The sequence below is a fragment of the Medicago sativa genome, chromosome 1 (genome assembly GCF_051527215.1).
Source record: "Medicago sativa cultivar Bolivia chromosome 1, Bolivia_mono, whole genome shotgun sequence".
In the NCBI taxonomy this organism is placed as follows: Eukaryota; Viridiplantae; Streptophyta; class Magnoliopsida; order Fabales; family Fabaceae; genus Medicago; species Medicago sativa.
Window position 1 is genome coordinate 30,420,013 of NC_140749.1, and position 15,594 is coordinate 30,435,606.

At 31.4% G+C, this 15,594-nt stretch overlaps 1 protein-coding gene across 1 annotated transcript; it reads left to right on the top strand.

The window, feature by feature from the left end:
• The first annotated feature begins 2,182 nt into the window (after positions 1–2,182).
• On the top strand, positions 2,183–12,735 carry LOC146954192 (pre-mRNA-processing factor 19 homolog 2-like). Its single transcript, XM_085715247.1, has 18 exons — positions 2,183–2,297; positions 2,406–2,491; positions 4,658–4,729; positions 4,876–4,938; positions 5,159–5,245; positions 7,473–7,620; positions 7,795–7,916; positions 8,083–8,199; positions 8,387–8,482; positions 8,562–8,621; positions 9,041–9,115; positions 10,744–10,848; positions 11,080–11,190; positions 11,285–11,362; positions 11,477–11,573; positions 11,672–11,723; positions 12,137–12,207; positions 12,322–12,735. The coding sequence occupies exons 1-18, from the start codon at positions 2,285–2,287 to the stop codon at positions 12,435–12,437; spliced, it is 1,569 nt and encodes a 522-aa protein (XP_085571373.1). The 5' UTR covers positions 2,183–2,284; the 3' UTR covers positions 12,438–12,735.
• Positions 12,736–15,594: the final 2,859 nt, after the last annotated feature.

A 15,594-nucleotide genomic window follows, 5' to 3' on the forward strand; every position in this document is an offset into this window, starting at 1 on the left:
TACTAATAGTAAGTTTAAAACTGGTAAGCATCCTGGTTAGCTGACAAATGGGGGAGCGGTTATAGTGCATAAGGAAATCCTTATGCACCGTGCATAAATCCCATTTGAAATATAATTGCTTCCCTACACCCCTAAGCGAAACCAAACGAAATAAAACGAAACAACACTACAACCGTGGAAATCATCATTTTAGTTCAATGATGATTTCAGAGTGTTGATTTGGTTCAATGACAGTCACAAATGTCCTTATTATAGTATGTTTTGTATAAAATTTTGCCAAAACGATTTTGCTGTGGAAATAGTTTCTGTGAGTTGTACTCCAAAACCATTAAATGTACTTAATGGTTTCCAGCAGATGAAAAAAACTAAGGACCTAGAGCCATTGCCATCATTCAGTTTTGGACTGACACAATTGGAGGAGGAGGAAAGAAATGGTTTCTGTGAGTTGTACTCCAAAACCATTTTGCTGTGGGAATGGTTTCCAGAAATTTTTGCTGTGGGAATGGTTTCCAGCAATTCATTTTTTGAGCTTTCACTACAAATCCATCAAACACTTTTCCAGCAAACAATCATCAGAATCACAAACACATTACAAATTTCAAATTCTTCTCTTCTCTTCTCTTCTATCAATTTCAAATTCTTCTCTTCCGTGTCCTTTTTTTTTTTCGAATCTTTGAAGCTAGATCTAGGCATATATGTTTGGTTTTCGAAAATTTTAAAGATGGATTTGAGTTTAGAAAGAAAATGGATGTCGGATTCTTGATTTTTTTTTTAAAACAAAGGTTTTTGCTATCTCCGGCGCGGCGGCGCCGCCCTGTTAGGGCGGCAGCCACCGCGCCGGCGCTTGAAGAGGAGGTCGGAGAAGAAACTCTTTTGCAGAGCATCTCTCTTTAAGTTTCAGACTTAGAGAGAGAAAAAGTGTTGGTTTATGACTTTTTTTTGTTTGAAGTTGTTTTTATACTGTCTTTTCTTATGTGAATCCAATGGTTGTGAAGTGTTTATGCACGGTGCATAAGGAAATGACTTATGCACCATAACTTTTGCAGACAAATGGCAGACTTGCTAAATAATTAACCTTGCTTTATTATTATCTAGGGTTAAATATGTTTTTGGTCCCTATAAATATGTCAACTTTTCGTTTTAGTCCCTCTAAATTTTTCCTTCAACTTTTGGTCCCTATAAAATTTTCAATCACTACTTTTGGTCCCTATTTTCAAATTAATTTATGTATTTTTTAATGAAATTGTGCAGAAATGTGTAAAATATTCTAAAACAATTTCCTGAAAAAAATTAGAATTTTTTAACAAAACACAAATTAAATATGAATTTTTAACCTTAAAAAATATAAAAATTCATATTAAATTCATGTTTTGTTAAAAAATTCTAAATTTTTTTTGGAGTGATTCTTATAATATTTTGAATTTTTTTGGAAAATTTTATTAAAAAATATGAATTCTACATATGAGTTTACTTTAAAAGAAGGACCAAAAGTGAATTCTAAAACAATTTCCTGAAAAAATTAAATTTTTTTAACAAAACACAAATTAAATATGAATTTTTAACCGTAAAAAAATATAAAAATTCATATTAAATTCATGTTTTGTTAAAAAATTCTAAATTTTTTTGGAGTGATTCTTATAACATTTTGAATTTTTCTGGAATATTTTATTAAAAAATATGAATTCTACATATGAGTTTACTTTAAAAGAGGGACCAAAAGTGAATTCTAAAATAATTTCCTGAAAAAATTAGAATTTTTTAACAAAACACAAATTAAATATGAATTTTTAACCGTAAAAAAATATAAAAATTCATATTAAATTCATGTTTTGCTAAAAAATTCTAAATTTTTTTTGGAGTGATTCTTATAATATTTTGAATTTTTCTGGATAATTTTATTAAAAAAATATGAATTATACATATGAGTTTATTTTAAAAGAGGGACCAAAAGTGAAGATTGAAAATTTTATAGGGACTAAAAGTTGAAGGAAAATTTTAGAGGGACTAAAACGAAAAGTTGACATATTTATAGGACCAAAAACATACTTAACCCTATTATCTATAGATTGTCAACGAGATCCGACCCGAAAGGAATAGCTGGACCCGTGGACCGGGTATTTGGCCCAGGCCCGTGAATTTTCTTTCATACAAACACCAAATCTAAACAATTAGCGGTGATTTCTTTTTCGATTTAGTTTTCTCTTCGGCTTCGTTTTCTCGCTACCACTATTTCCCTCTCACTTCTCCAAAACCCAAAACCCTAATTTCTCATTCCTCAACCACGATGAACTGCTCCAGTTAATTTCTTTTTCCTCTATTCTCTTCTTTCGTTTCTTCTCTGTTTCGATTTCGAATTTCATCTTTTTTGATCTGCGATTTGTTTTTCTTTTTTTGGTTTTTTGCAGTTTCCGGTGAGGTTCCAGATGAGCCTGTGGTGTCAAAAAGCTCTGGGCTTTTGTTCGAGAAGAGATTAATCGAGAGGCATATAATGGTAATGATTCTTTCTCTCTCTGTTTAATTGCCTTTTGCAGTTCAATTTTGTGAATAGTAGTTTAGGGTAGAGAGGTAATTTGGGAATCATAATGGTTATTTCTCTCTGTTTATTTAACATTTGAAGTTGAATTTGTGAACAATAATTAGGGATTAGCGTGTTAGGGTTGAGGGTAATTTGGGAATAGTGGTTTAATTGAGAAATTGAAGTGGATAAAATGGGATTTTTTTTTTTTTGGTGAGTGTCTTTTGGTATTAGGGCCCATTTGGATTGGCTTATTTTTGAGCTTATGAAAAATAGCTCATGCAAAAAATAAACAAGTTTTTATGTTAATTCATAAGTTCTCACCACGAAAATTGTATCTTCATTAGCTGTTTTCTCATAAACTACCTTACAAGCTTATGAACAATACAGAAAAGCTTATTTATTTGCATAAGCTAAAAAATAAGCCAATCCAAACAGGCCCATAGTTTAGTTCATTTTAGGTTGAAAGTGTTCGGTCATTTATGTTCTTCAAGGGTAAAGTAGTGGAAATCAGGAGTGTAGGTAATTTGGGAATAATGGTTTAATTGAGAAATGTGTTACTGTTGTATTAGTTTTAGAACATTTTGGGTGGAAAATGTTTGGTATTGTAACTAGTTTGAAGGTTTAGTAGTAGAAACAAATAGCGTCGGTCTCTGTATACCCGACACTTCTGATCGAAGCCGTGTAATGACACCGACTCATGTTTTACATTGAGTTATGTAATTTTCTCAAAATTGTATTGTCGTCGTTGTGTCTGGTTTCCATGTTTCATAGTTGTCGGCAATTCGAAGTTTTAAATGGAGTTTAGTTGTACAACTCATGACTGGAATTTTGGACTTTATTTTATTTAAAGCGAGACAATATTTAAGGCGCGACATGTGGTTCTTTGGTTCTGGATACCGACTTTTGTATTGGTATTAGGAGATTAGGAGATGTGAAAGCTAAAGGCTAATTTGGAAGCAGTGTATTTGTTATATTTTGTTTCTTTTCTCTTTGTTGTATCGGTGCTATCTTTTGGTGAATGAAAGAAAGTGGGGCGCTTTTGTACATTATGAATTGCGTAGCATGTTTGAAGTTTGAGGTGGTTTGTTCTTTTAAGCTATTTAAAGTGTTTAGTAGTGGAAATTAGTAGCATCCCCAACTAAAAATTTGTAATGGAATTTAGTTACACAACCGATGACTGGAATTTCGGAATTTATTTTATTTGAGCCGAGACATCAGCATAACTAATATTTATTTTAATATACCGAATTTTGTATTGGTTTTAGGAGATTTGTTTAAAATATAAAACGATAGGAGTACCGAACAGCCAAAATGTGATTTGAATTTTGATAGAAACCGGTACCGAACATAGAAACAGAATAGAAATAACTTATTTTATTAATAATAGAATATGATTACACAATAGGTTCCCAAGGAATTTGAGAGTCTTGGGTCTCTCCCTCCAAGAATTCGAGAGCTTGGTCTCTCCCAACCAATAACCAGACCCCAATAAAATGCCTATCGACATTGTCCTTCAGATCCCTTATTTATCCAGTAACTTATTCTCTAGTAACTTCCTAAAACATAACTGTTCCTAATACATAACTGCTACACATTAATATAATAACTGTTGCCTAATAAAATAACAACTGCATAATAATAATAATAATAATAATAATAATAATAATAATAATAATAATAATAATAATAATAATAATAATAATAATAATAATAATAATAATAATAATATATCTATCAAATTTGTATTAGTTCTATTATATGAATTATGTTTATGTCCTATCTATCGGTGAATTATGTTTATGTCCTATCTATAGGAGATTTGAAAGATAAAGCATATATGAATTATGTTTTGGGAGATTTGGAAACATTGTAGCTATTATTTTTTTGTTTTATCGTTGTTGTTTATTTCCTATCTATCATTGAATGAAAGAAAATCGGGTGTTTTTATTCACAGCGAATCGTGTGGCATCTTTTAAGTGGTTTTTTTTTTAATATCTGTAAATGTTTTTGTTATGCAATAGGTTTTTATTGTCACTTCAAATGCAATTAGTTTTCATGATATTTTTCAGGCTTGTCATATGTTATTACTAATCTGATTTTGATACTTTATATTCAATTTTGTTGAAATCAATCGAATAGGATTTTGGGAAGTGTCCAGTTACAGGAGAGCCGCTTACTCTGGATGATATTGTGCCGATCAAAACAGGCAAGGTATGTTGGTAATGGTATTAGTTTCATGCTTTCTATATTGAGTGTGCAGTTTATAAGTGGACTAAGCCGTTCATGTTAGCCGTGGTTCTTTTATTTTCCTATGTGTATTTGCAGTTTGATAATTATCAGGATAATTTGTCATGCAGATAGTGAAGCCTAGACCAGTGCAGGCAGCAAGCATTCCTGGCATGCTTGGAATGTTCCAAAATGTATGTATGTATAGAATTGAGGCTTACAATATTGATATACGATGACTTTGTTTTAGACTGTTTACTGTAGAAGTTCTTAAAATTTATTTATAAGTTAATTGTTCCAGGAATTTAATGGTGGTTTCTGTTAATAAGTTTTTCTGACAAATACTTGGAAGGAATGCTTAGAAATCTGTAATATCTCTACTCATTACAAATAAATTTTTTCCCTCATTTATAGGAATGGGATGGGTTGATGCTATCTAATTTTGCATTGGAGCAGCAGTTGCATACAGCAAGGCAAGAGTTAAGTCATGCTCTATACCAGGTAAGGGTAACAAAATTATTGATCCAACAAATTATTATCTTCTACAGTTATGTCCCAATTGGTGGAATATGTTTGCAGCCTAAAACCGGGTTATTAATATTTCCTATAATTTATAATTGGTTTCTTGTAAGATTCGATTGGTCTCTTACCGATTTGTTAGTGTAAGTTTTCCATCCTCTTGAATTTCATTATTAAATCAAAATGATTTTTTTCTTTTCTGGATTTCCCATCACAACATGATAATGTACGGGTTACAAAGTTTGCCCTTGAGTTTACAATCCCCAAACCTTCCTGGTCTATATCTCTTAGCTTTTACGGCCTGTTTGGTGCGCAGGATAAGAAGACATGATATTATAACATTGTCATATCCTGCTTAAATCCGTTGCTTGGGTGCATCAGTAGGAAATGATAAAATAAACCTATTACTTATCCTATCCTATTGCTTCTTTGTAATTTTAATCCTTAGTTTTTGGTGGGTTAGCAACCTGATAGCATAAAGCTATCAAACGCGCATCCTCTATTCCTCATTAAACCTCTTTCGACTCTCTGCTTCTACGTTTTTCATGTTATATTCTTTTTTTCATTTTTTTCTTGAATTTCTTCCCAATCGATATCAATTCCAATCAATTTTCTTCATGTTTTGTTCCTCCAATATATTTTCTTCCCAATCAATTTGGCTGTTGCACCTGAATTGGAAAATACCATTTACGATTTTTCACTATTTTCTTCATATGAAAATTGGCAGTTTCGTGTAATTGATTTTCTGCAATCGATTTGCTTCCCAATGTTACTCCAATCATTTTTGCTTCCCAATGTTATGTTTTGTGCAACCGATTTTCTGGACAATTTTTTTTCCATAATTCTTTATAACTTTCTTCATAATTTTGTTCCCAATCTTTCTGAATTACGATTTTCTTCATAATTTTTTTTCATAAAATTACAATCAATATCAATTCTATCATTTTCTTCCCAATCTTGTTCCCAATCGATTTAATTATGTGTGTTGTTATTTTTATCATGTCAATAAAACCTTTGCGCCAAACACATGATAGAATAAAATAATGCTATCATATTTGTTATCATGTGTGCACCAAACACATGATAGGATAAATGTCTATCATGTCACTATCATATCCTATCTTTATCCATTTTCTAATCCTATCATGTGTCTATCATATCATACGCACCAAACGGACCCTTAAGGTTCTCATTTATGCGATAAATTTTTCCATTTGAGATTCATTTTATATATTCTCAGATAAGGATAGTGAACATGTCTTTTGTTTGTTAAAACTCCTATTTTATATATTAAGGCGTAAACTTTCAGCATCACATAGAACTTCTTCTCAAAATCAATTTTTAATTGTTGCGATTTCTTTTACTATTGGAAAATAAGGATAGTGAACATGTCTTTTGTTTGTTAAAACTCCTATTTTTATATATTAAGGTTTAAACTTTCAGCATCACATAGAACTTCTTCTCAAAATCAATTTTTAATTGTTGCGATTTCTTTTACTATTGGAAAATAAGAAATTTGTGATTTTTAACTTAGTTACCAAATTCAGTCACGCTCCCTACAAATCGCATACTGGGATTTGTGTTCATGTTCACGGTATCTTCATGTTACAATTCGTCAGGGAAGATGTGTTGGGAGTTTGGGGTGCACCTTGGCCTTCTAAGAGTAATCGAAGGGAGAAGGGAAAATGAGAAGGGAGTCTGTTCTCACTGAAAAAGGTTTAAGATAATAACTAATCAAAGGGGAATGTAAAAGATAGTCTTGTTTTTGATTAAAAAAAAAGACAGGCTTGTTTACACATTACAACTAAGTACAGGTGAAGTTGGAGAGTATTTAAATGGCGAGAAGTTTTTTTGGACGGGAAAGATTGATGACAAAGGAAATGTGAAAGATGGTGTGGGAAGTTTCAACAGTAAACATAAAAGAGAAATTATGCCAGTAAGAGAGGGGGATGGTTCAGGTGGTAGTGCTGTAGTGGGAAGAGAAATCAATTTAAAATTTTAAATGATAAATTTAATATTTGGTTTAGCCTTTTTTTTCATTTGTTTGACTTATGCATTAATATTTATTATTTTCTCCAACTGTTCTTTCCTGGTATGATTTCTTATCTTGATAAGATCCTGTGCCTGATAATGATTTCAAATTTTCACAACTTGTTCCTCTTGCTATATATCTGCCGCCCTAGTTGTTAATTTTAGTTTTATTCTGTAGCATGATGCTGCTTGCCGCGTGATTGCAAGGCTTAAAAAGGAACGAGACGAAGCTAGGTCTATACTTGCACAGGCAGAAAGGCAGTTCCCTATTTCTACTCCAAATTCTGTGACAGCTAATGCTCCTGTTCATAGCAATGGGAAAAGAGGTATTATATCTTATCATCTTGTTGAGGTTGAAGTGAATTTCAATAAAATTTCGTACCCCCTAAACATTAGAGTTTAAAGTGTTCAAAAACTAAGAGTTTGCACCTTAATAGCTTCCCCTATGTGCTGTTAATTCTTGCGCTTTGCACATTTGAATTGTCTTTTTTATGTTTTAGCTGCTGATGACGAGGAGTTGGCACCTAATGCGAAGAAATTACATCCTGGAATATCTTCCAGTATAATTTCTGAGCTAACAGACTGCAATGCTGCTCTTTCCGGGAAGAGGAAAAAGCGAGAGGTATTCTTCATTATAGTATAGATTATAGAAGTGTATCAAGTTTCGCAATGGTAGTATTTTCTTAGTTTGCTTAGATCCTTTGAAAAATTTGAAATTACACACACACACACACATTAATGGCATTTACATTTAACTTGTTTGTGACATGTTCTATGGTTTATTTCAGATTCCTGCGACTTTGGCTTCTGTTGACGCTCTAGAGACATATACGCAGATATCTAGCCATCCCTTAAACAAAACTAGCAAACAGGGCATTATAGCTCTTGATATCCTTCATTCTAAGGTATTACTTTCAATCTCTAAGTAATATTCAAAAGCAAAATATTTTTTAATTAAGGCATTATAGCTCTTGATATCCTTTATTCTAAGGTATTACTTTTAATCTCTACAAGTAATATTCAAAAACGACATATTTTTTAATTAGAAAACTAATGTGCAATGACTGAGGATCAACTTATTCCGTTTTACAGGACATAATCGCAACTGGAAATATTGATACAAATGCTGTTATTTTTGACTGTCCATCAGGACAAGTATTAGCTACACTCAGCGGTCACTCTAAAAAGGTCGGTCTTATTTTAGTTGGAATTGAAGGATTTATATTTTCTTCAAAATCTATTAGCTGACCTGTAATGCTTTTGGTAGGTAACAAGCGTGAAGTTTGTAGGTCAGGGTGAATCTATCATAACTGGTTCAGCAGATAAGGTAAATAGCTATCCCTTTCTAATTTTATAAGGTAGTTTGGTTTCACAGCTCAGAAGTTGGAATTATTTTATCTGATCACCCTCTTTCGTCTTAGAGCAGACATTGTAAAGCTTGATACAAATTTCAATCCATGTATTGCTACATTCCTTGTTTTCTCCAGACACAACCAATTGTGTTTTGCATGATGCAGCTAATCCAGACCTGTGAATTTATATGTGAACTATGGAATCCAAAATTCACACTTGATATTTTTCAGTCCCTTGCGATTTACATTTGCCTTTTGTTCCCCATAATAGATGTGTCTGTTGAATGTCATTCTCACTTGGCCGTCTTAAAATTGTGAATTTGAGTTACCCTGAAAAGATGTAGTTTTGCATTCCCTAATGGTCTATAAATCTTTTAATTTATTTGTATTGCAGACAGTTCGTTTGTGGCAAGGGTCAGATGATGGTCACTATAACTGCAAACAGATCTTGAAGGATCATTCTGCTGAAGTAAGTGAATCTAACCACATTGCTGTTCCTAATTTTTCATTGTTTCTTGTTTGTCTTTATCCTACTTGTAATTCGGTATGAAATTGAATCTTGGGCGACAAGAAACATTAAGAAAATAAACTCGTAGAGAGATGATAGTTATGGCGTTGTTTGAGCCACATGTAGTTAACCCCACCTAGTACAAGTAGGATAAAACTTGATTGTCTTTTTGGGATAATTGAATGATATAGATTCTTTTGTAAAATAATAAATGTTTTGGAGATAATACATGTTCTTCAAATTATAACACGACACCTCAAGAATCCAAGAGGTGAAGTCCTCAAAAAGGAAACTTTTCATTTTCACTTCCCCTGGTTCTCTGAACCGTTAACCTCCCACTTCCTCATTCCTCCTTAACTCCTTAACATTATGATAACAGGCTTATTCAGGTCCCTACTCTGTTGCTCCACAGTTAACTTTTACAAATCTGCAATTCTTTCTTGAAAATAATTTTTACTTCATAAAGATTTAGAGCTACCACCTTAGTCAGAGATATCTCCGCACATTGAGTTCGATCACATGAACAGTCGTAGATTATGTCGTGGGATGTCAGTCGGGACTAATGAGTATCCTTGGATTGTGGCAAAAGCTATTTCTCATAGCCTATGCCAATTAGACCACTTACCATATTGACCTTGACATGTTGGCCTGTGAAGTCCTTGTTGAAAGCCAGCATTCTCACAAACAGCTCTTAACAGACTTTAAAACATTTTTGGTTGTGGATGGGGATCTCTCATAGCCATGTTTTAGCAAAAGTTTGTTTTGGGAGATGCCAATGCAAAACAAACATGCACTTAATTATGTGTTCTGTATTTTGTACATAAGAATGCATACACCATATATTTCAATTAAATTAGTTAGAATCTGACGTATGCACTTTGAATTAGCAACATCCTCTTTACCCTGGTCAAATAGTTGCGTACACAGTCACCCGCTCACATCAAATGCATGCCATTCTGTACCAGATAAGAAGTTCTCAATCCTGAATCAGAATTTGAACGATTCATGCAAAAGCAGCTATAACATGCTCTATCCCGACAGTTTTATTTTAAATGCAGAAAAGAATGTAGACATCTGAAAGAAACCCATAAACTCTTGACTGCTAGGTTTTGGTATACAAATTATTGGGAAAAACCCAAGTCCTAGATTGGATAGATCTCTTGATAAGAATTTATAAATAGAGGCACTCCTCACCTTACAAGCCAGTTTTGCAAGGATGAGTTAGGCCCAATTTAAATTAAATTTGGTGGTTCTATCACTTCTACAACTGATGCATGACCTCTTTAGTAAGTCGTACATCCAGTCGAGTACCTTCACTACAATTTGATGTTTTCTAGTTTGATATTCAGCACTCATGTTATTTCTTTTTTTAAAAAAACTTGAGGTATAAAACACTATCTTTATCTTCAATCCAAGAATCAGGATTTCATAAACTATGAATGCCTTTATGATTGCTATTCTTGACTATCTGAGGGTGAAACTTTCAAATCTATGAATTTATGCATCCTTATTTCCCGCCAGTTATGTTTCTCTCATACACATATATTCTGTTGTGATGTAAGAACAAATTTGCCTTTCCAACTTTTCAGGTGGAAGCTGTCACTGTCCATGCCACCAATAATTACTTTGTGACTGCATCACTTGATGGCAGCTGGTGCTTTTATGAACTATCTTCAGGAACTTGTCTGACTCAGGTCCGAACATTTTTTCTTTTATATTTGTGTTAATATTGATTCATAAGTGTCTTGTGGAATAGTTTTGTAGAGGTGTCTAAAAGAATACGGGGTATTATTATTATTATTATTACTACTATTATTTTTTATTTTTTATATTTCTTGATAAGTCATCTGAAAGCAACAACTTTGAACCTTTACTGCATTCCTTCCTACCTAAGTGCTGAGTTGACAATGATTTGGCATTTATAGGTTTCTGACTCTTCCGAAGGCTATACATCTGCAGCTTTTCATCCCGATGGTCTTATTCTTGGAACTGGCACTACAGATTCTCTTGTTAAGATCTGGGATGTAAAAAGTCAGGTATGCAATATATGTTTGCTTTATTTCTAGATTAATTTCAATATTAATTTCTATTTTAATATTAATTTTATTTTGAAATGATATTTGGTTGCAGGCAAATGTTGCTAAGTTTGATGGACATGTCGGGCATGTAACTGCAATATCCTTTTCTGAGAATGGATACTACCTTGCGGTACGTGAAAAAAATGTAACCAGTATTAGCAGGTTTATCATTAATATGGTATTAACGTCAAAAAAAAAAAATCATTAATATGGTATTCTTATCGTACTCTTGAATTTGTGATAGACCGCAGCTCATGATGGTGTAAAGCTTTGGGATCTACGCAAGTTGAAAAACTTCCGGGACTATGGCCCATATGACTCAGCAACTCCAACAAACTCTGGTATTGACTCTCTCTTATTGTCAATGGCCCTACTATTTACATACTAGAATATTGTACCTATTTCATAAGGTCTTCATCTAATTCTTTGTATCTTGCAGTGGAGTTTGACCACAGTGGATCCTACCTTGCAGTTGCAGGCTCTGATGTTAGGTGAGGAGTAATGTCTAGTGTAGAAGAGTTATTGGAAAAGCTTATTTTCGATTATCTTACAACATTTATAATTTTGAAGTTCTTGATATTCTATAAGCTGTTTTCATTTTCAGTTTATTTTCATTAGTTTAACGACACGATAGTTCATAGAAGTTGTTTTTGCATAGCTTAGGGGAAGATTACAATGTTTTATTTTTTAATTATTATATTGAAAAAAGTTGTACATAAACTCTTCTATGATAATTGTTTACTTTTATATGATAATAATCCATTGATCAAATGTTTACCCAAATACCCTTTAGATTGGTAATGATTTAAAAATGTGACCGAAGAATTATATTGATTTTTGGTTTCTCTAACCATTCCATTAGTCTTTCCTTGAACTAATTTATTGTACCTGCTACTTTATGCAGGATATTACAAGTTGCAAATGTGAAATCTGAATGGAACTTGATCAAAACTCTTCCTGATTTATCTGGAACAGGTACCGTCTTGATTTTTCCTGCTCCTATCTATTATTATTATTCCTGCACCATACACATCTAGTATTTATTGTTTGTACAGTTATTAAGATGCAACTTGAACCGTTTATTTTCAGGTAAATCCACATGTGTAAAATTCGGCCCAGATTCAAAATACTTAGCAGTTGCATCAATGGACCGGAATCTTCGAATATTTGGCCAACCTGGCGAAGATATTTCTGACAAATCATGAAGTTGTGCTCCATAGTCTTGCCGATCCAGGGACAGTTGCTGCCTGCTATTAAAGCTTGGTCTAATTTCATTTGTTGGATAGTTAATGAAAGTTTTGATTAGTTTGATTCTTCTGTAGTTTTCCTTCACATACCATGGTGTATGTGGAGTGGAGCAAAAAATATATTCAAGGCTTTCTGCAGCAACATTACTATACATTTGTTCTTTGTCATGAAAATCTGAAGTCTGTATTGCCCTCGGATAATTTTTAACGTGATTACTTACTAGTGAGATAATGTAATTGTTGGCCATTGCTACCAGGAATTTTTGTTGTTAGACATTAATAACTTTGAGTAAAAAGCTTGTTAACTTGTAGTGTACTGGTGATAATATGGAAGGAAAATCACATGCAGGACTTTTTTCACAATATAAACTTTAGCCGATAAAAAACAAGGGAAAATTATCCAATTTGTCTCTTAATTTGAAGCAACATTTTTGTCCTATGCTTTTTTATGGGATTAAAAAAGATCAAGGATAAAAGTGTTATATGAAATTAGGTTAAGGGACAAATTAAGTAACTTTGTCAAAAACTAATGATTCAATAAAATTAGGGTTAAATATGTTTTTGGTCCCTAATATAACAACTTTTCGTTTTAGTCCCTCTAAAATTTTCCTTCAACTTTTAGTCCCTATAAAATTTTCAATCATTACTTTTGGTCCTTTCTTTAAAGTAAACTCATATGTAGAATTCATATTTTTAAATAAAATTTTACAGAAAAATGCATAATATTATAAGGATCTCACCCAAAAAAATTTAGAATTTTTTACTAAAACATGAATTTAATATGAATTTTTATATTTTTGACGGTAAAAAATTCATATTTAATTCTTGTTTTGTTAACAAAATTCTAATTTTTTTGGGAGTGATTTTTACAATATTCTATACATTTTTGCACAATTTCATTAAAAAATACAAAATTTTACTAAATACAAAATTTTACTTAAAAATAGGGACCAATAGTAGTGATTGAAAATTTTATAGGGACTAAAAGTTGAAGGAAAATTTTAGAGGGACTAAAACGAAAAGTTGACATATTTATAGGGACTAAAAACATAATTAACTCATAAAATTACTGCTTGTGTTTGATGTTCTGAACAGAATTATAAAGCAATTATACCTGTTGCCACAAATTTTTTATTCTCGAATTACACTGTTCATTGATGTTTTTAATGAAGATCTATTTGTAAAACTCAGTTTTAGCTGTCCTTGAGAAAAGTAACTGCAAATTTTACCCTGAGAAAACCGGGACAATTTTACTCTCTACCTTTATATTTTGTTTGGTTGATGAATCAAAAGGTAAAAGAAAGAAAGTAAAGTGAAAATAAGAGAAAAGAAGTAGAAATAAGGTAATCATTCAGAACCATTTGGTAGTGTTTCACTTGACTTATTATGATTAGGTACCTTTTAGTATTGGGTATTGTATTTCCTCACTAGAGTTTGCGCAGTTTCATTTACAGTTTATATAAAGAAAACACCCCCTTTCAACTCATTTGGGCTGTCTTTTTTCTTTCCAAAAATACCCTCTATTTTCAATATAAATAATACATGTAACAAATAGATAAAAATAATGTAACAAAGAGGATATGAAAAATATATGTCTAAATTGTTTTTTCCTTTATCATTTAAAATGTGTAACAAACTAGATGAATATATTTTATACTTACTTTTTCATTATTCCAATTATACCCTTAAACAACTTTTTCTATAATAAAGATCGTTGTTGGTGTCATTTAAAAAAATATTTAGATTATATTTTTTCGGTGTTATATTGTTGCTGTTATTAAAATAAATAATCATGATTAGTTTGGTTTGTTATAACTTGAAAGCAACAAACATCTATGTTCTTAGTTTTAGTTTTAATCCAAATCAAAATTTCATACAAAAAACACCATTAATAATTTTAAACGTTAGCACAATAAAAAGGGCGGAAATACGGTCACGTGAGTGTCCGTCTTTTCACTAGTTTGAAAATAAAAACATCGGGTTAATTTATATTATTTTGGGATGAAAAATCCAGTAGAACACTTTTCATAAAAAGAAACATTTGTAAGATAGATCAAATTTGTGTTCAATATTTGCCAATGAATTAAACAAAATTTCATGAATGGTTTCTGCACAATCCCATCTTATTTTTAGCAGTTTCAACCTTATTTTAAAAGCATTTTTTTTTATTTTTTTTTAGGGTTATAATCTAATTTTTAATGAATCAAACAATATCTAAATTATCCAGAAGATGGACTTGTTAATAAAGTAAACATATATGACCATGTTTGATAGTTTCAACATTTCAAAGACGAAGTCCTCAAAATCATCTAAGCAAACGAGTTTCAATTTTCAAGTTTTGTGTGTCTTATAGTAAATTGAAAATAATTTCAATATTGAAAAATTTCAGTGTGTAAAGAATCTTATTTTTTTATTCCTTTTATATTCTTTTAAAAAAATATAAATTTTATCGAAAAGAACTCATTTTCAACTTTTAAAAGTAAAATACATAGTTTTCAACGTAATAATTCTTTTTAGCATTTCCCTAATTTATATACAAGAATAAACTATTTTTTTGATGCCATTTTTTCCATAAAATATAAAAACTTAATCTATAATATTTGTTGAGAGTTTTTTCTATTAGTTATGAACTGGCAAAGAAATTTGTTTTTAATTTGTAAGAAATTAACTTACTACCCTTTGTAACATAGTTTTCAATAATTAAACAAAATTACTTAAAAAATATAGTTAAAACTTGACAAAATTTACTTACATATCGTAGGTGCTGTAGGTGGTGTTCACTAAAAATATCCATAAATACCTATTTTATGATGATTTTGAATGGAAAGCAATTAGATAAAATTATTTATGCCGACTTGTATTGTTTTAACAATCACTTCATACAAAATCTATTGTTAGTGGAATAATAACATCAAATTAGTTTGAAAGAATATAATTAAGATAGAGATACCCTTTATCCTGTTATGCTAAAACACATCCTTTATCTTCTTTTGGATCAAAATTCCTTAAAAGTAATTTGAATTATATGAGAAATCAAGGAATTCCATCCAAACACTTCGCCACTTTGCTTATACTTATTCTGTTTGCTTAATATCTTGGGCCAAAATCACAGCTT